Source organism: Poecilia reticulata, linkage group LG17 (genome assembly GCF_000633615.1).
Source record: "Poecilia reticulata strain Guanapo linkage group LG17, Guppy_female_1.0+MT, whole genome shotgun sequence".
Lineage (NCBI taxonomy): Eukaryota > Metazoa > Chordata > Actinopteri > Cyprinodontiformes > Poeciliidae > Poecilia > Poecilia reticulata.
Genome location: NC_024347.1, coordinates 11,144,191 through 11,170,830, shown reverse-complemented (window position 1 = coordinate 11,170,830; position 26,640 = coordinate 11,144,191). Strand labels below are relative to the sequence as shown.

Here is a 26,640-nt window from a genome sequence, read left to right as displayed (position 1 = left end):
TACTGGAAAACTTAGGGAGTTTCCCAATGAAAGTGTTTATGTTTCTCAGTCTGTCTTTGCCTTGTCTCCCCATCCAGGCCGAGATTCTCAGCGTACTGAGTCATAAGAACATCATTCAGTTTTATGGAGCTGTGCTGGAACCTCCCAACTATGGCATTGTCACAGGTCAGACCCCACATCCCGTGTCTTCTCCGTGACACTCATGCTACCATTTAGAWGGCGCGCAGTAACTTAAAGCTCAATAGGTTGCTGCAGACGCGAAATATTAAGTGTAGATGCAGTGATTTACTAGACAATTTGCAAGAGTAACACCAGGTAATTCCAGAGCGATTGGACACGTTGTCTTGTAGAAATATACAAGCCTGCGATTGTGTCCATTAGTTTCCTGCATTTGACCTGAGATGGACAAAGTTACACACATATTACATCACATGCTCTGATAGCKGTATCTGTATGGATGATTAGAGGATTTTTTCTCCATTTCCTGGCACAAAGTTTGCAACCGAGTCCAGAACGTGTGGCCTGTAATCCTGAATATTGCTGTAGAGTTGGAATAACATTTAAACCCAAAAGTGCAGCTTTGTCCAATGTTGGAGTTACTACACTTAGAAAAGYGCARTCAGAAGACGGTGTTTATTYTAAGTCATATATAGACGTTAATATATATKCTGGAGTTGGTCAACTTTTGCTTGTGTGTATTGCTTTACAGAATATGCGAGTGGAGGGTCTCTGTATGATTACATTTCCAGTGAGCAGAGTGAAGAAATGGACATGGAGCAGATCATGACGTGGGCCATTCAAATAGCCAAAGGTAAACTTTACGCATTGCTGTAACTATTTAGAGAGCCACAGAGCTGGAATCGTCCGGTTTACGGTTGGTCTGAAACTCAGATGTCAAGGCCAGCAGGTGAAATCTGTAATTAATTAAATGAATAAGTCGMRATGCTTCGCTATTTATCTGATTTTTAATTTGTGACAGATCCAKCAAAAAAGGATTTTACTGAACAAATTGATCATACGGTTGCTTGTACATAAACCCTTTAGGTTTTCCTCAAATATCTCATGCTACAATCACAATATATTTTACGAGGGGACAGTATCAATTTCTTCCATCAATACTTGAACACGCAGCAGTAATTTGATCAATAATTAGACATATTTAGCAATAGACAGAAAATGTTCTTATTCTAAAGAAAATAGTTTATATATATTCATTGTATCATCAGTGACCTCCTGTTGTTAAAGTTCTAAAAAAAAAAAACGGTTTTTAAAAAAAGTATTTTGGTATTTAAAAACAAGAGTCTCTAAATTTGTTGATCCCACTCTTTAATGATTTAAAAAACAAAATGAGAAGACCAGATTCATCGGCAGGTGGCTTTATTGATTTTAATTACTCCTGTTTTTGATTTTTGTCTTTTATAAAGCTCCACCTTTAAATCCCTATTACTGTTACAAACCTAAACCAAGAGCAAGAACAGAATTTAAGAAGTTGATCGTTTTTAGATCATTTTCAGCCGTGGATGTTGTAGAAGAAAATGATTCTGATCAATAAATCTGGATAATCTGGTTCTTGAAGAACTTTAAAACAACCGACATATTTTATTCTGCGTGCTTGTTAAGGTTGAAAAACAGAACTGTGACCAATAATCGAAGCAAATGTTTCGACCCTGTGTAACAAAACTAACTAGAAAAAAAAAAAAACACAGTCATTCAGCGTTCAGTGATACTCCCACCAGACCAGAACGCTTTCTGGCCTGATTACTTTTTTCCATTACAGACTTATATCAGAACTGGTTTCCATGTAGTTTCGATAAAGAAAACAAACAAGAATACACAAAACGGTTCACGACGACACAGTGAAAAGATGCTTTCAGAAATCTGTCCACAGCCTTGGCACTCTTCTTCTTTGGTATTTACTACAGCTCTTCTTTGCCGATCCTTTTATGCTCAGTCTGCTTGACATTTTTAGTTTAGTTTTTTTTCCCAGAGATGCTCAAGTGGATATGAATCACAGCTTTGGCTGAGCCAACAAAATAAATGGCCAGACTGGCTCTGCAGCCACTTCTTTGTTATTTTGGCTGGGTGCTTCTTCAGGTTGCTGTTGTTGTGTTGGAAGGCGAAGCGGGTTTTCTATAAGAATCTCTCTACATTTGGCTGCTGTAATCCTCTGTGTGCAGAGTAATCATTGAGCTGATGTTAGGCAGGTGATGAGCAGTGGCTAATTACTTACTGAGGTCTGGGGGCTACATTTATGAAGTAAGTGGTTCCAAACTTCTTCAATTTCTAAACAATGGAGACCACAGAGATTCTGGGGATGGAAAGAAGAGTTCTTCTTCTTCTNAAAAAAAAAAACGGTTTTTAAAAAAAGTATTTTGGTATTTAAAAACAAGAGTCTCTAAATTTGTTGATCCCACTCTTTAATGATTTAAAAAACAAAATGAGAAGACCAGATTCATCGGCAGGTGGCTTTATTGATTTTAATTACTCCTGTTTTTGATTTTTGTCTTTTATAAAGCTCCACCTTTAAATCCCTATTACTGTTACAAACCTAAACCAAGAGCAAGAACAGAATTTAAGAAGTTGATCGTTTTTAGATCATTTTCAGCCGTGGATGTTGTAGAAGAAAATGATTCTGATCAATAAATCTGGATAATCTGGTTCTTGAAGAACTTTAAAACAACCGACATATTTTATTCTGCGTGCTTGTTAAGGTTGAAAAACAGAACTGTGACCAATAATCGAAGCAAATGTTTCGACCCTGTGTAACAAAACTAACTAGAAAAAAAAAAAAACACAGTCATTCAGCGTTCAGTGATACTCCCACCAGACCAGAACGCTTTCTGGCCTGATTACTTTTTTCCATTACAGACTTATATCAGAACTGGTTTCCATGTAGTTTCGATAAAGAAAACAAACAAGAATACACAAAACGGTTCACGACGACACAGTGAAAAGATGCTTTCAGAAATCTGTCCACAGCCTTGGCACTCTTCTTCTTTGGTATTTACTACAGCTCTTCTTTGCCGATCCTTTTATGCTCAGTCTGCTTGACATTTTTAGTTTAGTTTTTTTTCCCAGAGATGCTCAAGTGGATATGAATCACAGCTTTGGCTGAGCCAACAAAATAAATGGCCAGACTGGCTCTGCAGCCACTTCTTTGTTATTTTGGCTGGGTGCTTCTTCAGGTTGCTGTTGTTGTGTTGGAAGGCGAAGCGGGTTTTCTATAAGAATCTCTCTACATTTGGCTGCTGTAATCCTCTGTGTGCAGAGTAATCATTGAGCTGATGTTAGGCAGGTGATGAGCAGTGGCTAATTACTTACTGAGGTCTGGGGGCTACATTTATGAAGTAAGTGGTTCCAAACTTCTTCAATTTCTAAACAATGGAGACCACAGAGATTCTGGGGATGGAAAGAAGAGTTCTTCTTCTTCTTCTTCTTCTCTTTTTCCACCAGTATTCAGCGCACCTCATCTGTCCTTGTTTAGCCTTGACCTCTGCATCCTCTACACACACACACGCACACGCACACGCACACACACACACACACACCGACTAACATGAGGCCCTCTTTCACCAGATTTCATTTAGTATAAGTTTTCAGCATAGTAAAATGTGTAAAAAGTGAAAATGTATGAGTGCTTTCTGGTGCCACCGCATCCACGTGTGATCCTACGAATCCTCTACACTTTACTTGCTCACAGTTTATGATCTCAACAAAAAAAAAATGTGGTTCTGCCAAAATTATCAATTGCAGGGATAATTTTGATTTCAAGTCCACTTTGCTTTAAGCTAATACAATTTTCAAATCTTGTTGCTTCTTATATAATTTTTTCTGCCTTCGTCTTTGTAATCTAGTTCATAAAAAAGACTCACGTTAATTAGAAGTGGTTGACTTTGTAGTTTGAGGCCACAAACATGATTTTTATACTAGATTTGGTACACTGCTACATCATTGTAAAAAAAACCCAATGGATCGGAAAGTCTAAAACATGTCGTTTTTCCTTCTGACTTCACTTCCTGCCAGGGATGCATTACCTCCACTCAGARGCTCCAGTCAAAGTGATACACAGAGACCTCAAATCGCGAAACGGTAACATGATCCTTTGTTCAGCTTCAGTCTTGCGATGCATTTGCTTTTGAGCAACAGCAGCAAACTGCATGTTGCTAAGCTCTGACCGGGGCTTTGTTTTTTTTCTGGTTACAGTGGTAATGACTGCAGATAAAGTGCTAAAGGTATGCAGCAACGGTCTTATCATTTATTTATAAAGATACACTACACATTTGTAACAGGATACTTTCACGTTCTCATGTTGGGCTTTCAGATATGTGACTTTGGAGCCTCTAAGTTTCTATCTCACACCACCCATATGACGGTGGTGGGCACTTTTCCCTGGATGGCTCCTGAGGTTATTCAGAGTCTGCCCGTCTCTGAGACCTGTGACACCTACTCATACGGTGTGGTAAGTCGATCACACGTGTAATCAAAATGTCACAATCTGTGGCTTTGAAAGTTTTTTTTTTTGTTTTTTTAATTAAATGTATCTACACATTTAGTTGTAAATTTGCATCTAAAAACTTAAGAAAATTAAGATGAAAGTAAATTATTTAAGCAAAGCAGTTCAACAATAACTCTTACACACAGTGATTTAAATTCCGAAAAGTCCATTTTCAACAAATCAATATTATTGAAAAGTGTATTTAAGTTACGCAGTGAAACAAGTAGGTTAATCCCACTCAGACTGATTGAAAAAAAAAGATAATTTTTAGCTTACATTTAATAAAAACCTTAAATTTTGTATATTAATTGCCTATTTATGCAACTTTTGGTTGAGGCTCCTTTTGCATGAATTATCAAAYMAATGCAGCGTRGCATGCAGGCGCTGTTGAGCCGATAAGGAAGCGAMGTCTGCCTTCAGCTCATCTGCATTGTTTGGTCTGACAGCACAGCTGCTCTATGGGGTTTTGGTTTGGTCAGTTTGCTGGCCAAAACTGACCAATGGGCTACAAATCTGAATGTGAGATCTGTAGCCCATTTCTGGGCACAGCGGTCACACCACKGTCATTAAACAAGTTACTSATACTTCCACCCAAACTGTGTCTCATAAAGCTCGTCAGCAGAAGAAAGAATGAGGCGCTCTTTTTATTAGATGGCTGCTCTGATTRCAGATTTGATAAAACGCAGTAGACCGGCACCAGCAGAAGACATAACACCCCAAATCATTAAAGACAATGACGTCACACTGGACCTCAAGCAGATTGGATCATGTGGTTCCCTGTTCTTTTTTCCAGACTCTGGGACCTTGATTGTCAAATAAATGAAACACATTTATTTTAAACGGAACAGAGGTATTTGGACCACCGGGGAACAGCCCATTAATTTCTCTCCTCAGCCATGTTATTATTTTTGCTTGACTAAAATGAATGTGAGATCTGTAGCCCATTTCTGGGGCTACATCTCCTCATGGTGGCTCTTAACACACCGTCAGCCTCGGTTTCTCCTTGTGAACTTTTAAACAGGGTCTTTGCCTCACCGTCCTCTTGAGACCGTGGTCATTCCTGTTGCTTTTTTCTACCACATTTTATTCTTCCACTCAACTTTCCGTAGTTAAAAACAGTAAACATCCAGCTTTTTTTTTTTTTTTTTTTTGTGTATGCTGCCCTCCCTGCAGAGTCTCGCTGACTTGCTGCTGTACGACTGTCAAGTCAGCAGTCTGTCCTGGGTTGTAACATAAACATACCATTACTACATTTGCACTTATTTTKTATCGTTCATATACAATATTCTAATTATCTGAGGAACTGAATCATTAGTTRTAAGTGCTAGTAATAAAAATTCAAAGAAGTAAACACTTAAAATCTACTTGGTGTGAGTTTATTTAAATAAAGCACATAATTTCCTCACTTTTGGGCCAGATTGTCTCTTTGTAAATAATCCTAATGCCTTGTCGCCAGGTGCTGTGGGAGATGCTGACTCGTGAGGTTCCTTTCAAAGGTTTCGAGGGGCTTCAGGTTGCGTGGCTGGTGGTGGAAAAGCAAGAGGTACTCCACGCACCTTCACTAACCCGCCGCTAGCATGCTGACCCATCAGAGTCCCGGACAGCCAAAGGCACAATGCGATGCTCTCATGGTTTCCACTGCGAGCACTTTTGACAGAGTATTTATAGGCGTGATGTCAGGTCTGTGTTCATGTAAGGCCTGGATACAGAGCAGTGGAGCCCGACCAGGCTTTCTCCAGGCTAGAGGCTTTACAAGCACGAGTGAGAGAGGGAAAGGGAAAAATGTAGTGATGGGAGGGTTGATTTTAGAGGTTTACAAGTGGTAGGCTATGGTGGTTACACAAGGTCTGTGTTTCAGCTAATGACCTCAGCAGCCACACATTTACACACACACACACACGGACACTGGTGGTCAACAAACAACCAGGAGAACATGATTCCGGCATAACTACTGGCTAATCTCCAAATACTCTCCCTAAATAACTCAGGGCTGTCTCTCTCTCTTCCTCTTTCCCAGTCTGTCTGATTTCCCCTCACCATAGCTACACATCTCTTCCTGACCCCTCAACTCGCCCTCTCTCCACTCTGAGTCGCAGATATTTTAGGATTAATCCCCAATGAAAAAAAAAAAAACGTTTCCATTTACTGCCCTGGGTTATGGTGCTGTTTTGGCTTGTTGTGATTATGCCACAGGGGTTTGTAAATCTATAAGTCAACCGAATTGAGTTTCTGCTGATTATTAGAATATACTTTGACATTTTCTGCAAATGTTTGAAAGGATGATTTTTTTAAAGTTTTAAATTAACTGAGCTCAGCTGTGCTTTCAGTTAAAGATCCACGTTTTAAAGTACTGCACTTATTTGAAAGGACACACAAAAAAAGCAGCTTCTGTACTACTGCTCTAGTATAATTTTGTCTTGTATTGAACAAGTCTTCATGTCTCCATTACCTTGTCATGTTACAACCACAAATGTCCTTCAGATGGAAAACTTTCAATTTCCACACCAGCTCAACCTATTGCCTTCAGAAGTCCCCTTACGTTTGAGCAAACTCCGCTGTATATAAATAACAAAAGTTTGGCCACGGAGAGCGTTAGCCAAARAAGGTGCTAACACACCAGTGGTAGCTCTGGAGGAGCTGCAGGTGGGAGAATCCTCTGAAAAGACAATATTAGTCGGACACTACAATAATACGAGTCTGAGTTTTATGGAAGAATCTAAAGAAGAAAGTCAAAACAAATCACTGAAAAAGGCTGTAATGTGGAACATTTCATTTTTGAGGAATTTAGCTGGAAGTGTATCAGAAGAAGTACAATGATTAAGTTCTGGCAGGATGTTTGGGGGGAAGAGCACAAACTGTTCCCAGATGGATAAAAAAGCAGTAAATCTAAATTACTTGACTGGACAATTTTTTTAAAGAAATCATGACTGATTACTGGATCGAAAAGGGCAGCTCTTCACAGTCCCAATGATGCCGTTCAAAACCCATCTTGTCATTTAGTTGTAATTGCGACTGCTGACAAATGACAGCAAGCTAATGTGCTAAGCTAAGATGGCAGGTCTGGCAAACGTACCTGCTGAGTATTAGCGTGCCTGGATTGTCACCACAATGTTGTGATCCACCAAAATAGGAGGAAGTGCTGCCTCACAGGGCCCGTTTACTCATCTGCTCTTCTTGAATGCCACTGTTGCATATTTGGTCACAGATAGTTTCTTTGTATGCGTGTGTGTGTGTGTATCTAGAGGCTAACCATCCCCACCAGCTGCCCTGCGAGTTTTGCAGAGTTGATGCGGAAATGTTGGCAAGCAGATCCAAAGGTAAGACAAACTGCCTGTGGGGAAAAGTGAAACATTTTGTTTCCCTCAGTGGAAAAAGGAAGTTTTCACATTCTATTCTCGGTCTAATCTGCAGGAACGACCGCAATTCAAGCAGGTGCTGCTAACCTTGGAGTCCATGGCGAACGACAGCAGGCTGCCAGACCAGTGCAACTCCTTCCTACATAACAAGGACCAGTGGAGGTACATGCGCATAAATACACAGACTGGCGCAAAAATGAAAGATGACGCATAAAAACCACTGAATGATCAGAAGCACTCGACGATTTACTGTGTACGCACAGCRTATTCAACAACACCGCACACATGCGTACATGCAAAAGTCTGTGTGAATCTGAAACGCAGAAGAGAAGCTGCATAAGTGACCCTGTACTCAGCTTGGGTCTATATTAAGCTCCCTGGAAAGTGTCCATGGAAGAGATTCCTCTACTCCTTCACAGGGGAAGAGGAGGAGGAGGAGGGGGGGGGGTACACAGAAAAGTTGTGGGGTGGAGGAGGGTGGATGTGGGACATAGAGAAAAAACATCACGTGTAAGTCAAAGCGAAGAAGTTTAGGGAGGAACAGTAAACGTAGTGTGTGAGAAATCTGAAATGTGGAGAAAGAGAGAAACAAACGAGGATGGAAGCAAAAACAAGGGCGGACTGACGAAAGGAGGGAAGGAGATGTGGGCATTGGGCCAGAGGAAGGATGGTGTGAGATTCTGTGCATATTTAACATGAGCACAGCGAAGGCAATCATTTCTGAGTGAAGGTTTGGGCATGGGTGGAAAAACTTGGACACAGAGGTGGCTTTGGGGGGGGGGAGGCAAAGCGCAGAAGGTGAAGGGGTGGGATGGACGCGTGGGGAAGTGGTGCACTGAAGGGACACAGGAGGTATGGCCGTGCATCCAGGCTCGGCCTATATTTAGCTGCCGAGGTGATTGTTTGTGAGAGCGTGCTTAAAGATCACAGGCAGGCACTCGCTCCAACAGTGACCTTTTGTGGAAGCAGAAGGTACTGCAGSAAAGACATGCTACGTCGTTCTGTTTTTGTGATTTTACAGGGGAGTTGTAAAAGCACTCCTGCAAGGAATCTGTGGATAGATGTCAATGAATTTGTTTCATATCTGTTCTCAGTTTTCATTGATGGGACTTCCTGCTTTTGGAGATCTTTCATTCTTCTTTATCTGGTCAGACAGGYCTCTCGAAAGTGATTTTTTTTTCTTGCTGCAGGTCAGATGGTAATCAGACCTGTGTGTAGTGTGGCGTGAAATTTAACCCTCCCTCATTTTTTTTAGAACAATTAAGATAAAACCAGATTGAGTCAGTTTTTCTTTTTCTTTAAACTTTTTTTTTAAAATGCTTTTTGTAAATTTACCGACATGATCTTTGATATAAATAAGGAAAAACCAAAGTAATCTGAGTGGGGATAAATACTCTTTTGCAGCTTAGTATATGGGATWTTAGTCTTGCCAATAGCTTTAAATTGATATTTTGGAAATAAAATAAGTACATTTTGCCTTAAGAAATGTTAAAAAAAATAGTTGAGATGCTGTTATTCACATTTTTTAAAACAAAATACAAAATAGATTCTGAAATGGAAACAAATCTCAGATGGCTTGCCTTCCGAAACTCAAAGTCTAAATGTGTTTTCTTTCAGCGTGCAAGATGTAGATTTTTCTTTTTCTAAAAGTGTGTAATAAAAGCAGCTCAGCACATTAAAACAGCCGATTTGGCATTTCATAGATTTCCTTATTTTGAGAGGCTTTTGGTGTGCAGTCTGGTTAGTCATCACTAATATTTTATCRACATGCATTTTTGCGTTGACTTTGACAGATGTGAAATTGAATCAACTCTTGAACGCCTCCGGAAGCTGGAGAGGGAGCTGTACTCCAAGGAGAAGGAGCTGGAAGAGAGAGAGAGGAGGCTCAAACTGTGGGAGGAGAGGCTGATGGAGAGGTCCAACATGACTCCCAGTCCGACCTCTTTACTCATGGACCGCTCAAACATTTCCCCGGTAAGAACGAGCCATAAAATACCGTTAAAACTAGATGCGTTGGGAGAGCTTTTCCATCACTTCGTCTTGTCCTCTTTTGATCAGTTCTTCACACCAATGTCCATCGGCTCCTCTGGCTCCTTCTTCCGCTCACACTCCCAGGACTCCAACAGCGCCAGCCTCAGCAGCGCCGGGGTCAGTAGCGCCGGTGTCAGCTGTCTCCTCCGCACACTCAGCAACGGAGACACAGAACGAGGGAGCAGCGCCGTCATGGAGAGGGGCTTGGGTTCTCTCGACGGCGGCAGGCTGCACGTCATGCTCCGAGGGTTACAGGGGAGGTTCGAAGAAGACAGGGAAGACGAAGGTACTATTGAGGAGAAAGATTGGGGGCATAAGGAGCAAAATGATAGCGGGAGTCTGGAGGGGGGGAGGGTGCAGGTAACACTCAGGAGCTTCCCGGGAGGCGTCGTCGAGAGAGAGGAGAGAACCTGGGAGGAAGGGGACAGGGAGCGAGGCGGCATGCAGAGAAGCAGAGTGACCACGATAGTTCGAGGGTACTCAGGAGGATTCGGCGAAACAGAGGAGCAGGGTGAGAAGGATGGGGGRTGGGAGACAGAAAAATTAGGGGATAAATTAGAGGAGAGAGGGGTGGAGGGAGGGATTGAGGGAAGCAGGCTGCCGTCCATGTTTAAGGGTCTCCGAGGGAGTTTTGGTAGCTTGGGGGACATGCTGTCCTTAGACATGGATGAGATGGGGGACATGGACAGACTTGGCGACATGGACATGAATGTGAACATGGGCGAGCTGGGAGTGATGAAGGTGAGGGGCCAGGGCGTCAGGAGCGAGGTGGGCGTCAGAGGTCGCAGGAGTGACATGGGGGTTGTGGTCCAGGGAGTCAGGGGTGACCTCAGCGAGGCCATCAGCCAGAAGATAAGAGGCGAAGTCGGGGTTGTCGGTCGCTCCGGGATGCAGGTGAGCATGCGGGCGACTTCCAATCAGAACTCTGTGAAGAGCTGCAGCGTGCGACACGGAACAAAGATCAACATGGCGACCTCTGCCATGGACATGATGGAGCTCGACTGGTCCGACAGCGACTAGGAAGCACATGGGTACWTRCGGTCACGGCAAAGGAGAAACGGAAAAACGGTTTAACTTGTTCGCACAGACAGCATGTGACCTACGGGTTGTGTCGCAGCCTTTAGATGAGGCAGATGCAAATCATTTTTAACGAAGTTTAATAATGCACCCATGTGTTTCAGGACAAAGCACAACAATCCGAGCCCCTTTCAGACATCAGCTTTTTAACACGACAACTGCAACGACAACGGCGGTCAGTTTTCAAAGGCCACTTTTACATGTCTCGTATATCTTCTACACATGGAGATATATGAATTCATTCATTATAGAGATTAAATTAGCCGTCGACAAGAATTTTGAATCCAAAGTATGTTTGATTTTCAGCTTGCCTGGTCTGACCAGTCAGACTGAATGSACCTTGCATAACACCTTGTGTATACCTACTGTTTATGTCCTCATAAACAGTGTCTCGCCGCAGAAGCGCACACATTGTCTGCAGAGCGACTGTTGTCGTTTCAGCCAATCGCACATTTCAAATTTTGCAACAGTTCCTGCACAGTGGGAGTAGTGCTAACCAAAAATGAAGAACATCAAGTAGAAACATTGGATTTTACAACAAAATGCTCAGTTTGCAAAGTGTCACATTGACTTATAGAAACAGCTAAAATGTAACACTTATAAGGTCAAGCTTTGTAGCTGGAAGTCTTTACGCCAAGGAATGCACTCGCTCTATAGATTCTTCTTCTGCATTCATTTGCTGAACGCATGCAGATTTGATCTGCAGTGACATCTGTTGCTTGAAATAGGTACTGCAGTGAATGCCTAAAGCAAGGGTAAAAAAAACCAAAGGGACATTCTTACACCTAAACTCTTTTGTGATGCTTAATAAGTCAAGGTGTCCCAGCATAATGGATCGTTGCAACATAAACTCTCTTTAGTGTGGTTGCTGTTCCTGTGGAAGTCAAGACACAAAGTTAGCAACTTTCTGGATTAAAATGGAGTCAGACAAAGCACGAAAGATAGATCAGGTTTCTGGACAGGAACCTATTTTCAGACATTCAGACATGTCTGCAGTTCTTTCACACTCCAAGACTTGTGCCAGATAAAGGGAACAAGGCCTTAACTTTCAGAAAGAATATGTTTTCAAGGTGTGTAAAAGTGACCTTTGTGCTCATTCTGACATGTTCTGTCAGCATCAGATAAACACAAACAAGCGTGTCTGAAAGGGGCGACGTGTGTTGTCCCGACAAGTCCTCAAACTGACTTCACCTGTGTAGTTTAAATAACTTTTAAACTGCTGCATAACATACTGTAAGAGGTACAAGTGTGACAAAACGATGCACTTGAATGCCACACTAATAAGGCAGCACTGTCGTTTTTTGTTTTTTTTTCTCCTCCTGCTTTTAAGGTATTTTGTAGTTTGTGGATTTGATTTGTTAAACATGCTTAGACTTCATCAGTTCTAACTGTGATCTAGTGTGAGAATTTTTGGCATTTTCYCCCCTCTGTATATTGTATCATTTTTCAATAAAAAGAAAATCTGTTTGATTCCACTGCAGCAACGGTGCTTTAGTTTAGTGTAAAAGCAAACAAGATGAAATTGGCTTAAGCTATTCAGACACTGAGCAGCAGGGCCACTCCTGCCAGCACCCACTTGGCCGGACGCTCCCTGGTTTTCAGACTAAAAGTCCACACATATGTCGGCCCTCTGATCTTGGTCTTGTAAAGCGGACATTCGTAGATGTTTCTGGTCTCCTGACGGTCGTTGGGTACGGCTCGGACTGAGATCACGGGCATGGCCGGGGTCAGCTCTTTCAGGCGAGCCTCGGCTATCGCTCCAGTCTGAGTGTCCCACCTGGCACCTKGGAGGCAGTCAGAAAATGGATGAACGAGGCAGGATTTTCACACCGGATATAGTTACAGATGCCATCCAAGCCCACAAAATGGGTCATTTTGTTATTCCAAAGCTGCAGCATGAAAGTACAAAACAACAGTATCTACCTTCCATGTACAATCCATACACATATGCACCCTCTCTGGCAGGTTGGTTGAATTCTTCCTTGTATTTCTTCGTTACATCTACGGTAAGGTTCACTTTATCCAGAGGCCACTCATTTTTACGCGCCAGAGACTGCATCACAGCTAGAAGACGGGGACGAGTCGAAGACATCTGCTCGTGATAATGTTCTTCCAGGGAAAACGGTCATGTAGRAMTCAAGAGAAGCTRTTATATGTCTCAGTAAAGTTTTAGCCTGTGTTACCAGTCAGGAAGGACTGCGGGTTGAACAGTCCAGCCAGCCAGACCACGCTGGGGAGAGACAGGTCCTGGGTCCAGCTGTCCAGCTCTTTACAGCGCTGCATCACGTCGTTGTACCTGTTGATAATTAGTTACGRATTTTAATATTTACGCATTTTAGCTGTGTATTTTCAGTTTTACTTATATTCTTTCTTGTTTTCACTTTTACTTTTTAATACTCAGCGTTCTCTTGTAGACACAGAACACTCCCATGAAGCATTTTCTTACACAGAATCCAATGCAAAACACACAAAGGCTGATTGATCGGAAATTGTGTTGGTCACAGATACGTGCCAGCCTTTTGAGTTGCATCAGACGTGATGCTAAATTATCCTTGATACCTAAAGGTACCTTCTAAAGRAGCATTCACAAATACTCCAATATAGCTGAAACACATACCATACAGCCAAGCCGTAGGTTGAAGGGTAGGCCAGTTTRGTCCAAGTATCGGGGACGTTGTCGAAGAACAAGGCTGTCTGCAGCTTCTCCATCTCAGAGGATATGGCCAGTTCACCCTTTACATAAACAACTATATTATGTCACTGTGYACATGGAAATGGGAAAGTCTATCTAGCATCAGGAAGACTTTAGGACACAAGAGGTCCAATAATGAAACTGCTGTTCATTAATCCGTCTTTCTACGTACTTTGAGTCCGAGGTCGAGCTCCTTCAGTGAGCGGCGGATCTCGAAAATGAGCATGTTCATCCGCTCGCATTCCTGGAAGCAGACCAGGATGTACGGCGACCGCTCAGCTGTTTTGGATGTTATGTCCGACATATTGTATTCCTCTGGCAGCTTCTCCAGAATTTCATCTAAAATAGTTTTCACCTGCAAGTGGAAGTTTTTTTTTTTTAATTCATCAACACACAAGAAAAAAAAACTGTTAATGACATTAGGCTCGCTGATGCATTCTTGTGAGAATCTGAGGAGAAGTTCTGGTTTTGTTACTAGTAGAATATTTTTGTTGGTTTTAGTTTTTGCTTTAGGACAGATGATATCCACCTTTTCCTCCAGCGTCTGTGAAGCTCCCTCTCCCATCACAGCATCGGGAGATTGCAGTTCYAGCAGAGTGTGAAAAAGATTATCCGACGTCACGGTGAGAAACTCGATTTCTGCATTTGGGTGCAGTCCGTAATGAACTGGGCTTTCGTGGGGCAGCATCTCGTCTATRAATTCGTGGTAGCCCTGAGATGAATCAAATGCAATTAGTGGGCGAATGCRTCTGACGTACTATCAGARACATGCATGTAAAATGTCAAAATATGCCTTGTAGGCAGTGAGGCYCTCAGGGTTAGTTCAGCAATAAATACTGCAGCAAAAAACTAGGATAATTAAACYGCTTTAGCAATATTTGCTTTAACTTACCTGATAATCCAGATTGGAGGGAACAACAAAACCCGGTGCCAAGGAAAGCTTGCGATCAAACTGGAAAAAAATAAATAAATAAATAAATTACTACTCTTTAGATTAATGGTTTGTACAAAGCATTAACATGTCTCTCATAGTGGCTGATGGACTTCTGATCAGCTTGATTATCAGGAGTCAAAGTGAAACAAATTCTTAGGCCGAAATGGAAATTCACTTTCAATATGGCCTCCATATAGTGGTGGGATTTCTTCTCTTTTTTTTTTTTTTATCTCACTAGTTTTCAGATTATAAATTTTGTCTCAGACTAAAATAACCTAAATATAAAATTCAATTTCTAAACAATGATTTTATTARCCAAGGGAAAAAATGTCCAAACAAAAATTTCTTCTACGTGAAAAAGTGATTTTTCTCCTAAACCTAGGAACTGATTGTCGGTCTTCCTCCATCAGTATATTCTCGTAAGGAGTGCAATTCAGGGTTCCAATATCTGTAGAAAGTCGTCCATAAATGACAAAAAAATAAATAAAGTCTCACAGCATATAACTGTTAACATCAAGTCTGTCCTTAGTCAATTGCTTCTTCGGCAGAATACACCCAAATGTTCTCACCTATTTTTAAGAACCAACCTGGTTGGGCTGCATATACTCTTCCAGGTACGTCCTGCAGAGTCGCCTGTCCCAGTCATCGGTGATGTGACCTCCATACATAATCTCCCCAAACAGATACTTCAGGTCCTCCCATGGAACCTTTGTCAGTATAATTTCAATTYAATAACTACTAAATGCAAGTACCACCGCAAACAATCCCAATAAAGAYGCACTGCACCTGTGCATTAGCCTCCAGGTAGTTATAGAGAACATTGACCGATATGGTAAGGTCTCCGGTGTTGAACGGATATTTCCTGTTCCAGCCCTGCGGTCCAAACTTTCTCCTCTCTGCCACACAGGCATGAAAGTAGCACAAAGAGAAAAGGATRGTCTTGAACTCCTGCTCGCGGCTGCACTGGTCCAGAATGTCCTGCARAGAAACCAGAACGTGAGTAATAAAGTATGCAACAAGAAAACATTTAATAAAACTATTACTATAAATCCGTATGTTTTGTAAAAATCAGAGACCTGGTCAAAGTTATCCAAAGCTGCATGCAAATTAGCGTGCATGCCTGTAGGAGGTTCATTGGTGATCTTGATGGCATTTTCCAGAATGCCCTAAGCAACACATGCAAAAAAAAAAWTTWAATACCTACATAGGCATTTAGCATTTTAGGCACATTATTCTGTAAATGGTTCAGAGAGACAGTGCATGAAGAGAGAGAGAGAAAAAAGACACTGCTGCATATAAACAACATTCACCTGTGGTATAATGTGTTCTTGGGGAGTAGATGTTGGCTCTGCGCTCATAAACACTCTGTAGTCTGGATGGCTGTCCTCACAGCAGCACTCCAGAAGCTTTTCAAGCTTGCCCAGCCAGCGAGCAACCAGGTGGATGTTCTGTAATCAAAAAGCCTTTGTACCATACTTAAAACTCAGCTTAGTGTAAACACCAAAACCATGAATATGCACAAAATTGGGTTTTATCCATTCTTTTCTGGCAAGCTAGCAGACCTGCAGTATGACCCAGTGACCCTCCTTGGCAGCCATCTCCATGGCGATCTCAGCCACACTCTCCTGTCCTTGACCCAAAGACACATTGTGAAGCTTTCCCAGGTCTATAGTGAAACCCAGCTTTCTTCCTGGGAACACACATGGATAAATTTAAAGATTAAAATGGAATAAAAAAAAATAAAAATAAAATAATTACCAGGCAATTCTGTGTAGAACACAATGCTACTGTCCCCAATAGGTATGTGTCATGTTTTGGTAGCTGATTTGTGCATGCATGCTTCTTTGTGTTTATTACCCAACGATTCCACGTCTTTTAGTGGATCCACTCCAGGTGAGAGAATGAAAAACACGGGAAAAGCAGGACCACTTTCTCTAAACGATTTAGCAAATTCAGACTTTCGACCCTCTGTGTACTTCACCCCCAGCTTYTCCTCCACAAAGTTCCTACAATGTGCAACAAAGACRTGTACAAAAGGCTCATTCTTTTAAGAATAGATGCAAAAAAAGTGAGAACCATATACATCAATTTCATATTCATGCAAACACGTAGCAATATCTAAAAAAGGGAAGAAAATAAAAATAAAACCCAGATCACCTAAGAGCATATGTCATCCGGTCTGGTCTCAGGGCTCTCATCATGATCAGTTTCTGAAGGGAGCTTTTCCCTTTCCATTCCTGGGGAAACTTCTCCTTCTCCGGACACTCCGACTCAACCAGTTTCTTCCAGCGCTTGGGTGAACCTTCGACGTCTCGATCCAGACCCCGAAACTCATCGGTAAAACTCATKACCTTGGCACAAACAGGCAGCAGCATACGAAGCCGATTAAGCTGCGGTTTATTCGCAGACGGCACAAACAAGCCCGGTACGTCTGCAGATGTGAACCTTGATGGCGCTCCACGCCGAGTTGGAGAGGAAGTCAAGGGGACTGACGTAGTTGTGGTCAATGTTGAAGCGCAGCAGGAAGTCGAGTTCTCGCACATCTATCTCCTTGCTCATCAGGAGCAGCTGGGAAAAAGGAAAACACAGGCATAGAGAGTAAAAAGAAAAAAGAGATACCTTATATTGACTTATATACACACACCTGGAAGGTTAGCTGAGCTGTAAACGTGAGCTTGTCTCTCTCAAACAATCCCCTGCTGATATAGTTGAAGGTGGAGTACGTAACGCACTCGATGAGCGTGTTCACTCTGCTCTTTACGTCCTCGCAGGCCTCTGCCATCTCCACTGCCTTGTGGAAAACAATGTTGAAAGCCTGAGAGCACAAAACATGTGGAGGCGGTTGTTACTGCGGTTCATTCATCAGACCACAGCCGTCTGTTTCTCATGCATCTTATCAGATTTATTAGATTAGAACAGTGAGTCAGCTCCCATCCCTGCCCTCTGGCTACCTTAAGGCTGAACTGGTACATGGGGTTGATCTTGTTAAGATCATTCATGATGAAGTAGAGCAGAGAAGCTCTGACGGCAACAGGGCGATAGTGCTCTCTGGCTTCATTTATTTTTACTTCGTTAACTTTAGCTTCCAGCACCTAAGAGAGAGGGATTTCAAAAAGCACGAAGAAAGGTAAGATAAATACAATATAAAGTAAACAACACGCAGTTGGGAAATTTACATGCATACATCATAGAGGTAAGCTTTGATAGACTTTGACCTTTCAATAATGCATTCAAGCCATTTTCTAGCAATGGAATAATATGATACAACAAACTGCTGCTGTTCTTTTTTCTTCTTTTTTAAACAAAAACAGGAACTTTGTGTCCAAATTGGAATGTGTTGGATTTTTTCTCATCCACATGGGGCAAATTATACATGCATGWTCATCTATACTAGCAATATCTGGAATAAAAGGAGTCTCTCTTTATAAGCTATCAACAACCTATTAGCACAATTTGTGGTAGATAATTGGCCACTAGTATAATTAGAGATRATAAAATYGGTTATTTCTGTGTTAGGACCGGATATATCTGTTTGGATGAAGCTCACATCACTGATGACTGGGACAGTTGGTTATTTTTTCGGGAATGGACTAAACCTTAAAGCATTTTCCCTAAATTTCCAACAAACCGGTTAGCCTAATTTATTTGTTCCAAATATCAGCTTGGATGCGAGTTTAAGATATTTTATTGTTGAAACACTCAAATGTATTCCAAGGTTCAACCATCTGCCGTAAACCGTCACCCTCAGATAAAGTAAATGGGTAACAAACTTCAGCAACAAGCCAGACTCGAGCCCAAGTCAAACATTTTCTGTCTCGTCTCCTCAGTCATGCTACATACGAAACAAAATGGCTTTTGCATTAAATACATCARCCTCTGGAATCACCAGCTAAACAWTTGTYCATTTACTTTCATTTCAATCTCGGCAGCAGTGTGTTTTGTCGTCTCGAGTTTCTCCACCAGCACGTTGTCACCGAGAAAGTTGCTCTCTGCTGCAGAGAGTCTGGTCAGCAGCTCGTCCTCCAGGAGCTTCAGTTCGATCTTAAACATGTTCTGCTGTATTGTAAGTTCGCTCTGCAGAGGAAAAAAAATAAATAAAAGCTCATTAAAAGAAGCTCTGACTATGCTAATTGTAAATTACTTTGAAAGGTTTCTTCTAAACCCAATTGAAACTGGCCAATKGTAAAGCAAAAGGACTCTCTGTTTTAGCCCACCTTCAGCCGCTCCAGGTCTGGTCTCTCCTGGTTCACCACCTGGGCCAGGAGCTGGTCTTCCAGCCCGTCTCTGGTCACTGTAAAGTTAATGAGGGTGGTCTGGGCCTGGATCTCTGGCTTGTAGTGCGGGTTGGCAAGTTTCGTGTGAAGAATCAGTCTGAACCCTGGGTGGAAGAAACACTCTTTGTCCCCCACCTTTATGCAGCTGCAGCAGAGAAGGGAGAAAATGAGAGGAGATTTTCTTTACAAGTGAAAGAAACTAAAGCTTCTTATAAACATGTATTCTCACGTTGGTATCGGTCCGTTACCTGCCCTTCTTTATTGTGTGTCGCCCCAGTAGGGGGTCGATGACTGGGTCAATAGTTTCCTCCAGGTTTTCAATAAGCACAGTGTCACCTGCCACTACAGCCTGCTCAATAACGTCTACATACCTGAAGAATAAATGAACATCATGAGGGAATATTGCACAAATGCACCTTTGAGGGGAAGGAAATGTGTTGAACGTTGCTCTACAGAGCAATRATAAGTCTTGTGCACTTCCTTTACAAGCRTCTTTCAAGATGGGTTAATACGCTTTAAGCTTTTTCATACCTAGCGACAATGTATTTTGTTAGGATATTAAGTGATGGACAAGACGGTGCRTGATTGTGAAGGGAAAACTAAATTATATGAGAACAAAAGAARGCCATTGTTGAAGTCTTTTGAACAAGTTTTCCATGCGGCCATGAAGACGACACAGCAGACATGCCTGATTGGATGAGATGAAAATAAATATGTTCACCTGCTTACAAAATGGAGAAATACTAATCATTAATAAACACACATCATCCTGAAAACACCATGAACATGGTGCTGTGTAGGTACTGTATACCTAATTTCTTCTCAAAAATTTGTAATTAAGGTACATGAGCCAAATTCAGAATATTGTTGTTGACACATAATCAAACTGGGCTGCACAGTGGTGCAGTTGGTAGAGCTGTTGCCTTGCAGCAAGAAGGTTCTGGGTTCGATTCCCGGCCTGGGGTCTTTCTGCATGGAGTGTGCATGTTCTCCCTGTGCATGCGTGGGTTTTCTCCGGGTACTCCGGTTTCCTCCCACAGTCCAAAAACATGACTGTTAGGTTAATTGGCCTCACCAAATTGCCCCTAGGTGTGAGTGTGTGTGTGCATGGTTGTTTGTCCTGTGTGTCTCTGTGTTSCCCTGTGACAGACTGGCGACCTGTCCAGGGTGTACCCTGCCTCTCGCCCGAAACRATAGCTGGAGATAGGCATCAGCAACCCTCCCGACCCCACTAAGGGACAAGGGTGCAAGAAGATGGATGGMTGGATGGATGGACATAATCAAACTGTCATTGATGCAGAGATCCACCACTAAACACTAGACTTAAAGTACAGTAAAAATGAAACTACTCACCCTCTCTGCCCCAGACTGACTACCTTCAGAGTGTTGCCGTAGCGACTCTTGATCCACTTGATGCCCTGCAGCTGAGGATCAATGAGAAGAGGCCAACGTTCGCCTGCAGCAAAGCACACGTCACCTGGAGTTGCTCAGTTCTGTTTGCGCTGAAACAGAAAAGCAATCACTGTGATCAGATGATGGAGAACGTCTTAAACCTCTACTCACAGTTGATGAGAATGGTGGCATTCTGAGTGGACATTTTGTCTCCTGGTAAGCCTTCATTGTTCCACTGGGCCACTGTTGCGTCATCAGTCAGCATCAACACTGGATCTAAGCCCCCTGCCATTGGGATGGGCACCTGGTGAAATGACAAAAGAGGGGAGTATTCAAAACAAGATGATTAACTTTCTGTGACCATGCAGCACTTGTAAGAGGACACCCAGGACCTTCTGACTGCGCAGGAATGGCATCCAGAGGTTGTCCAGCAACTCCTGCCTGTATTTTTTAGAGAAAGAGCCGGCATAGGAGATGGACGCTGCGGTTAGCAGGACGTCCCCGCAGAGGGTTTCCTCCTGTTCGTGATACTGAGCTACTGAGTGGGCCCAGCGCACGTTCTCACTCTGGAACACACACACAAAAACATAAACCAAACTTGCACTCAAACTGTACGGCTTTCGAAAGTATTCGATTGATTAATAATGAATAATGGAGTATTCATTATTAAAATGTCTGTTTCATAGTCGAGATGCATGGACGTTATTAGATGCGTGCCCACCTCTAAGCCCTTGACAAGCCGATTTGCCAGCTCTATCGTCTTGTTGGTGCGGTTCACCTCTTCTTGAAAACGTAGTTTCTCTGCTGTGGCTTTCTCAAAAGCTGTTGTCAGTGTTTCCAAGTTACCATCCAGCTCCTACAGACAAACATATTTATCTGAAATATTTTAATATGGCAAAAATATATATATAGTCCCTTTCCTAAAGTATTCACAAGATTTTTTAAATTGTTTTGTCAACTTGCAGCCAGAAAATATTGAAGTGCTCTTTTATACTGACCAACATACAGAGGTGCATAACATAMGCTTTAATATTTCACAAATAAACATGGGCGAATAGTGGCGCATGATGTATTCAATCCCTTTTAATATWCTATATCAACATAAGATATAGTGTAAAACACTAACAATCAGTAAATAGTTTGCAACTTGGTGTTAGCATTAATATATCTGAGCAGTGGAAGACATTGTAAGACAAGAATCAGAAGAAACGCCATAAGTCATGTAGCAAAGATGATCTGGTCAGATGAGAAATAAAGAAATAAAGTATATGTATGATTTATGTTCRCAGCTCTCCATCCGGTYTGACTCKGAGTGTTTGGAAAGAAGCATGGGAAAATTCTTATTTCCCAGTGAGTAAACCTGAAGGAGACACCAAGAGACTTGCATGATACAGAAAATAAGGAACCAAGTAAAATATGCTGCACTTCTGCAAATAAAAACAATTTGTGCTTGAATGTTTTTGGTTCTGGTTTAGTTAGCCCAACATTTAAACACGAGTCAAAAAAAAAAGAAAAAAAGAGAAAGGAACTCACTGAAAGTTTTTTCCTGATGACTTCTAGTTTCTCAGCAGCTTCTACTAAATCGGCATTAGCCTGAGAAAGACACATCCTCTTCATCTCCACCTGACAGGATACCTGGACAAACACACATACTTCATATCTTATCGAGTAAAATGAACCTCAAGCGCAATAATCTTCACCGTGAATAAAATATAAACTAGAGAAGGTGATGCACTTACAAAGATCTATCCAAGGCAGCACAAAATTTAGGGAGAAGCACATCTGTCAATAACAACTCAAGSCCATCACCTTTCACTTAGCTTTGGGGGAAAGGAAATATTTGTTGCAGCTGGGGTTTCTGTGTGCACCTCATGGAAGTGGATGATGTTGATCACCCAGGCGCAGAGGCCAGCAGCGGCTGAGGACTTCTGTCGCACAAACTCTGGGTTGAACTCTGGGTCTTTGAGGTAGTCGTCTCTTACGCTCCTCACAGTGGCCTCAGGGATGTGCTCTTTGTCAAAGTTCACCAAAGCCTGCAGGAAGTCATCGATCTGGACAGCGACATATTTCACAGATCAGAACAACAACAACGCAGTTCTGCACAGATTCTATTCTGATTCCTGCATGCGCTATTTTTTTTTTWAATCRAACTTAACGAGGCTCATGAGGAATCAGACGATATGAAGGAGGCTCAAACTTTAGTAACTGCCACYTGATGCCCTCTTATACGTTTCGGCTCGACGGACACCATGCAATGCTTCACCTTGCTCATGACCATCTTGGAGGCCTTCCAGCTGCGATCTTTGGGGATTCGGCCCTGAGGGGACAGCAGCACCAGGACGGCTGCCGAGACGTTGGCGACAATAGCTGGAGGGTTGGGAAACGTCCTGAGCTCCGTCAGATTCAACTGGTCACACAGATATACAAGAACACATATGCTTGTGACTTCGTCTTTTGCCTTTTTAAACTGAAAGATATCAAATAATTTATTAACAACATGACATTTGATAAATGCATCAATTACAGAGTGAGGGAAGCTGAGTTTATTTGGATTTACTACCCTATTGAGCGTGTTCAGAGCTGTGTTAGCTGCTTGTAGAGCGGGTTCAGCTTTGGCCAAGTCGTCCTCTGTTTCCTGTTGCTGCTTTGTCACACTAGCTTGAATTGCTTCCACCTAAATAATTATGAAAAATTACAGATTTTATGTAGTGCCACTCTGCTTCCCCTTCACTGCAGACATGAAGTAGCTACATATATAATCTGGTGCAAGTCATCAATTTTAAACTGAAGCAAAAGTGAAATGTTTTTACCTTCTTAGAGAAAAAAAAGTGATATTAAATAAACATTATACTGTGTTGTACTAATAATAATTAGCTGGTGCCAAATTGTCAGCTGTTTTAACCCTTTCATGCATAGTGGTCGCTACAGTGGACGGCTGTCTAAAAKACATTTTTTTGTGCTTCTTGTGGATTTTTATGTTATAAATGCACACAGACCACTGAAGTGGACACTAATGCATCATAAAATACACCATCAACTACTGGCTGCAAATGCAAGAAATTATTTTTGTTAAATCCAATATGGCTGACAGACAAAAACGTATGCCGACCGACCCGGTCCCTCCTTCTACTGTAGACGACTCTGGTAGGTAAAAAAATATATATATATTTATTGAGACATCAGATAACCCCTAAAGAACACTGATGTATTCTTCAAATAACAACTTTGTATTTGGAGAAAATTACAATTGATCACATAAAAATAAATAAATAAAWAAAMCTTTTTTTTTTACAAATTTTTTTTCCTACAAAGGATCATAATTCATGCATGAAAGGGTTAAATAAGCATAAATAGGATTCACAAYAACTAGGAAACAGCTTGAAGGCTCATAAAGACCATTATGTCACACATTATAGACCTTTTGCTCCTCAGCGTCAGCCACAGCCCTCTCTTGGTTAAGCTTGTCAGTCTGCTGTCCTATCTTGGCAATCAGAGCTTCGATATCCGAGTTCCTTTGCCACAGCTCTACTTCCTGCACCGCTAACTTCGCCTTGAGATCCTCCACCTAGCAAATATAAATACTTTAAACAATTAAAAAGGAGCAGATAACTTATTTTAGTATTTTMTCTGTATCATGCACATTTTCTGACCTGTGACGCAGTATTCTTGAGTTTCTGTAGTCCGTTCTCGAGCCTGTCCATTTTCTGTGACAGCTCCCTGCGTTTCTTCCCCAGCAGGTTGTCGTACAGCTTCATGAACTCGAGGAAACTCTTCGGAGTGGTGTAGTTGAAGTGCTTCTCATTCTGCTGGTACTTAACACTCACCTTTCAAAGASACAACCGGTAAATCACGCTCATAAAAGGATATGGAGATCGATCATCTCTAATGAGCTTTGCTGTTTTTCTCACCTCATTGACACTCGTATGAGCGTAGGAGATGAAGTCACTGATGGAGACCCTTATTTCAGGCTGTGCAGAATGAGCATGGAAAGTAATTACAAACAGTATCAAACCTAAATTATGTTTTGGTTTGCCAAAAAATGAGCATACAACTCTTCTACCATATTTTATGTGAACTTTCTTACATATTAACATAAAGCAACCCAAAAWTTCAGTTTGTTCTATGTTGTTTTTTTAGGTCACAAACCAGCATAAAACTACAGYATAACTAAARATCAAAACTGGAAGAATGGTAGGAAGAAAGCTATTGTTGAATCAAAGTTATATTCGGTTCCATATACAGTTTAGCCACAAATCATGAAGGAAGGGGACAGCAGTGTGTAGAAAKCAATTCTCTGCTCATATGAGAGAAATTAAGATTMAATGTTGCCAGTGAAGGAGAGCTAAAACATCACAACCACCTGCTGATGGTAGTTTCACGCTGTGGGGATCGAGGGAATAAACTAAATGGTTTAAAATTTCTTGTAGTCATTATTGTTGTTAAAGGCATTTTAAATATTGACTTATGGGGCTTGAAGACAAGAATGTTCCTCACTTTATGCACGATAATGTGTTAGCCAACCATATAAAATCCCACTAATTAATTCTGATTTTACTMATTGTAGTTTAACAAAATGTGAAAAAGGTCATTTGTTATTACCGCTTTTTGGAGGCGTTACTGCATTTTAATATGTTCTCACCTCCAGTCCCGGTATCTTATCTATGAACGTAGTGCTGACGGACTGCAGAGCAAGTTGAGGCCAGGGGTGGAACCAGTCGATTGCGGTGCAGTTAACCAGAGCTGGAAACTTGCGCGCGCGTGTACGCAACGTGAATCCAACTGGTGAGAAACATAAGACCACCTGAAGAAAACAAACGACTTGAAAACATTAGTTAAAGAAGAGTAAACAAGAACTGGTGAGATGTGAAGTAATTAAATTGAATGGACGGGATTTTAGACCTTGAGCTGTCTTCTTATTCGCTCGATAAAGAAGCTCCAGCAATTGTCTCTGCTGTCTATGAGTCCTAATCCCCTTAGCTCCATGCGGATCGATGCTACAATCATATCCACTTCCTCATCGTTGAAMAGGTCAGGAATGTCTCCTGAAACACACATATATATGCAAAGAACCTATTTTTCCCTACTATTGCCTAAAACATAAAATAAATAACCTGTTGYGATCGAAAAAGTCGCCTGAATCAAAAATCATAAAATAGTTTATAGCTATCGAAAAATGGTCCAGTTCTGAGATTTTTTAAAAATTTTGTTTTACCGTCTAGCCTTATTTAAAGAACCTTGCTATGCTGAACATTATAAAAAAATTATCACTAGGCTAAAAATCCAAATATAGCTGATCACATCTGACGACCTTGGTGCCTTAAAAGAACAGTAAACCAACCTGAGGCCAGCATATCATTGATGAGCACCAGGAAGCGTTCATCTGGAATCTGGGCATCGGTATGTAAGAATACCGTTCCGATGTTTTTCACTCCCACTTTTATGTACAAGGCAGCTATATCGCTCTGCAGATTGTTCAAACATAGAGACATTAAATAAAAGTGAGAAAGACAATGAAAATATTGTACCTTTCTGACATATGGCTGTAAGAAAAGAAGCTCAAAAATGGGCGACAGACTTTGATGTGTTTTGTTTTTGGTGTGTTCACCTTCAGGTCATTGATGCCATATCCTTTCCGTAGTGTGATCTGAAAGACCTCCAGCGAGCTGAGAAAWGCAGCCAGTCGACACAGACTCTGCTTTCCGCTGCCGCCTACCCCCACCAGCAGGGCGTTACCATAAGGGGCCTCCAGGATGCGACTGATCCGACAACTGAATCAAAACAGAAGAATTGAACACTAATTGCCTGGCYGGTATTGGTCGATAGCTAAAGCTGACACGCTGTGCAAGTTTCTTACATATGTTGGACGGCTTCCTCAAACAGCACTAAGTCCATGACGGCATGAAGCTCGTTATAATGCTCCAAAGCATCAGCCAGTGTCTTCTGGAGCTTCTCCCAGTCTGAAGCCTGACAATCGAAAAACAACAAAGTTGCTTAAAAACAGCAGTTGGTTACAATTTTAAAGAGAAAGTTATTCAGTTAGCAAATTATGATGAGGAGGGACATGACGGCATCATTTTAGCCCYAAGATCTCAGAGTGATGGCAAACTGTTCTCGCTTAGGAGTCTGTTAGAAACTACCTCATTGGTTTGCATGAGCTTTACAAAGTGCAGATCGAAGAGTTTTATGACACACATGAGTTAATAATGTCATGAATACCTGGTGATAACGTGGCTCTCCAACTCCCTGGAAAAAGTGAGAGTAAACCAAAGGCTGATGGATAAACATGGAGTCATCTATTCCCTGTAAAGAAAAGAAATGAGAGTAGGATTGAAACTAAAAGAGTGGAAATAGAAATATATTTTCCATAGTCTGTTTTCTTATCTTTGAAA

General features: G+C 41.7%; 2 protein-coding genes across 3 annotated transcripts in view; one reads left to right on the top strand and one right to left on the bottom strand.

Moving 5' to 3' along the window:
• Window positions 1–12,430, top strand: part of LOC103479332 (mitogen-activated protein kinase kinase kinase 7-like) — a 15,071-nt gene extending 2,641 nt beyond the window's left edge. Inside the window, exons 2-11 of the mRNA XM_008433701.2 lie at window positions 78–165; window positions 710–811; window positions 4,024–4,089; window positions 4,204–4,232; window positions 4,322–4,459; window positions 5,952–6,038; window positions 7,738–7,812; window positions 7,907–8,013; window positions 9,645–9,825; window positions 9,910–12,430. Coding sequence (XP_008431923.1) covers window positions 78–165; window positions 710–811; window positions 4,024–4,089; window positions 4,204–4,232; window positions 4,322–4,459; window positions 5,952–6,038; window positions 7,738–7,812; window positions 7,907–8,013; window positions 9,645–9,825; window positions 9,910–10,902 — 1,866 coding nt within the window. The 3' untranslated portion in view covers window positions 10,903–12,430. The remainder of the gene's footprint in view (window positions 1–77; window positions 166–709; window positions 812–4,023; window positions 4,090–4,203; window positions 4,233–4,321; window positions 4,460–5,951; window positions 6,039–7,737; window positions 7,813–7,906; window positions 8,014–9,644; window positions 9,826–9,909) is intronic.
• Window positions 12,431–12,479: 49 nt separating this feature from the next.
• The window catches only part of dnah9l (dynein, axonemal, heavy polypeptide 9 like), a 28,878-nt gene continuing 14,717 nt past the window's right edge, over window positions 12,480–26,640 (bottom strand). The window contains exons 40-77 of one of the 2 annotated variants that reach the window (XM_017310208.1): window positions 26,468–26,551; window positions 26,106–26,215; window positions 25,857–26,019; window positions 25,590–25,713; window positions 25,151–25,293; window positions 24,891–25,052; window positions 24,160–24,219; window positions 23,902–24,075; window positions 23,670–23,816; window positions 22,812–22,925; window positions 22,515–22,658; window positions 22,120–22,302; window positions 21,991–21,996; window positions 21,785–21,886; window positions 20,973–21,107; window positions 20,644–20,817; window positions 20,423–20,555; window positions 20,213–20,315; window positions 19,108–19,230; window positions 18,800–19,004; window positions 18,495–18,659; window positions 17,537–17,677; window positions 17,230–17,400; window positions 17,031–17,153; window positions 16,743–16,936; window positions 16,443–16,591; window positions 16,148–16,275; window positions 15,896–16,033; window positions 15,662–15,751; window positions 15,372–15,563; window positions 15,173–15,292; window positions 14,544–14,603; window positions 14,181–14,363; window positions 13,824–14,006; window positions 13,577–13,692; window positions 13,143–13,255; window positions 12,883–13,023; window positions 12,480–12,743 (exon numbers count right to left, since the gene is read on the bottom strand). In XM_017310208.1, the coding sequence (XP_017165697.1) occupies window positions 12,496–12,743; window positions 12,883–13,023; window positions 13,143–13,255; window positions 13,577–13,692; window positions 13,824–14,006; window positions 14,181–14,363; window positions 14,544–14,603; window positions 15,173–15,292; window positions 15,372–15,563; window positions 15,662–15,751; window positions 15,896–16,033; window positions 16,148–16,275; window positions 16,443–16,591; window positions 16,743–16,936; window positions 17,031–17,153; window positions 17,230–17,400; window positions 17,537–17,677; window positions 18,495–18,659; window positions 18,800–19,004; window positions 19,108–19,230; window positions 20,213–20,315; window positions 20,423–20,555; window positions 20,644–20,817; window positions 20,973–21,107; window positions 21,785–21,886; window positions 21,991–21,996; window positions 22,120–22,302; window positions 22,515–22,658; window positions 22,812–22,925; window positions 23,670–23,816; window positions 23,902–24,075; window positions 24,160–24,219; window positions 24,891–25,052; window positions 25,151–25,293; window positions 25,590–25,713; window positions 25,857–26,019; window positions 26,106–26,215; window positions 26,468–26,551 (5,244 nt within the window). In that variant the 3' untranslated portion in view covers window positions 12,480–12,495. Of the gene's footprint in view, window positions 12,744–12,882; window positions 13,024–13,142; window positions 13,256–13,576; window positions 13,693–13,823; window positions 14,007–14,180; window positions 14,364–14,543; window positions 14,604–15,172; window positions 15,293–15,371; window positions 15,564–15,661; window positions 15,752–15,895; window positions 16,034–16,147; window positions 16,276–16,442; window positions 16,592–16,742; window positions 16,937–17,030; window positions 17,154–17,229; window positions 17,401–17,536; window positions 17,678–18,494; window positions 18,660–18,799; window positions 19,005–19,107; window positions 19,231–20,212; window positions 20,316–20,422; window positions 20,556–20,643; window positions 20,818–20,972; window positions 21,108–21,784; window positions 21,887–21,990; window positions 21,997–22,060; window positions 22,303–22,514; window positions 22,659–22,811; window positions 22,926–23,669; window positions 23,817–23,901; window positions 24,076–24,159; window positions 24,220–24,890; window positions 25,053–25,150; window positions 25,294–25,589; window positions 25,714–25,856; window positions 26,020–26,105; window positions 26,216–26,467; window positions 26,552–26,640 lie in introns of those variants that run through there. The other variant, XM_008433699.2, reaches the window with a different exon arrangement.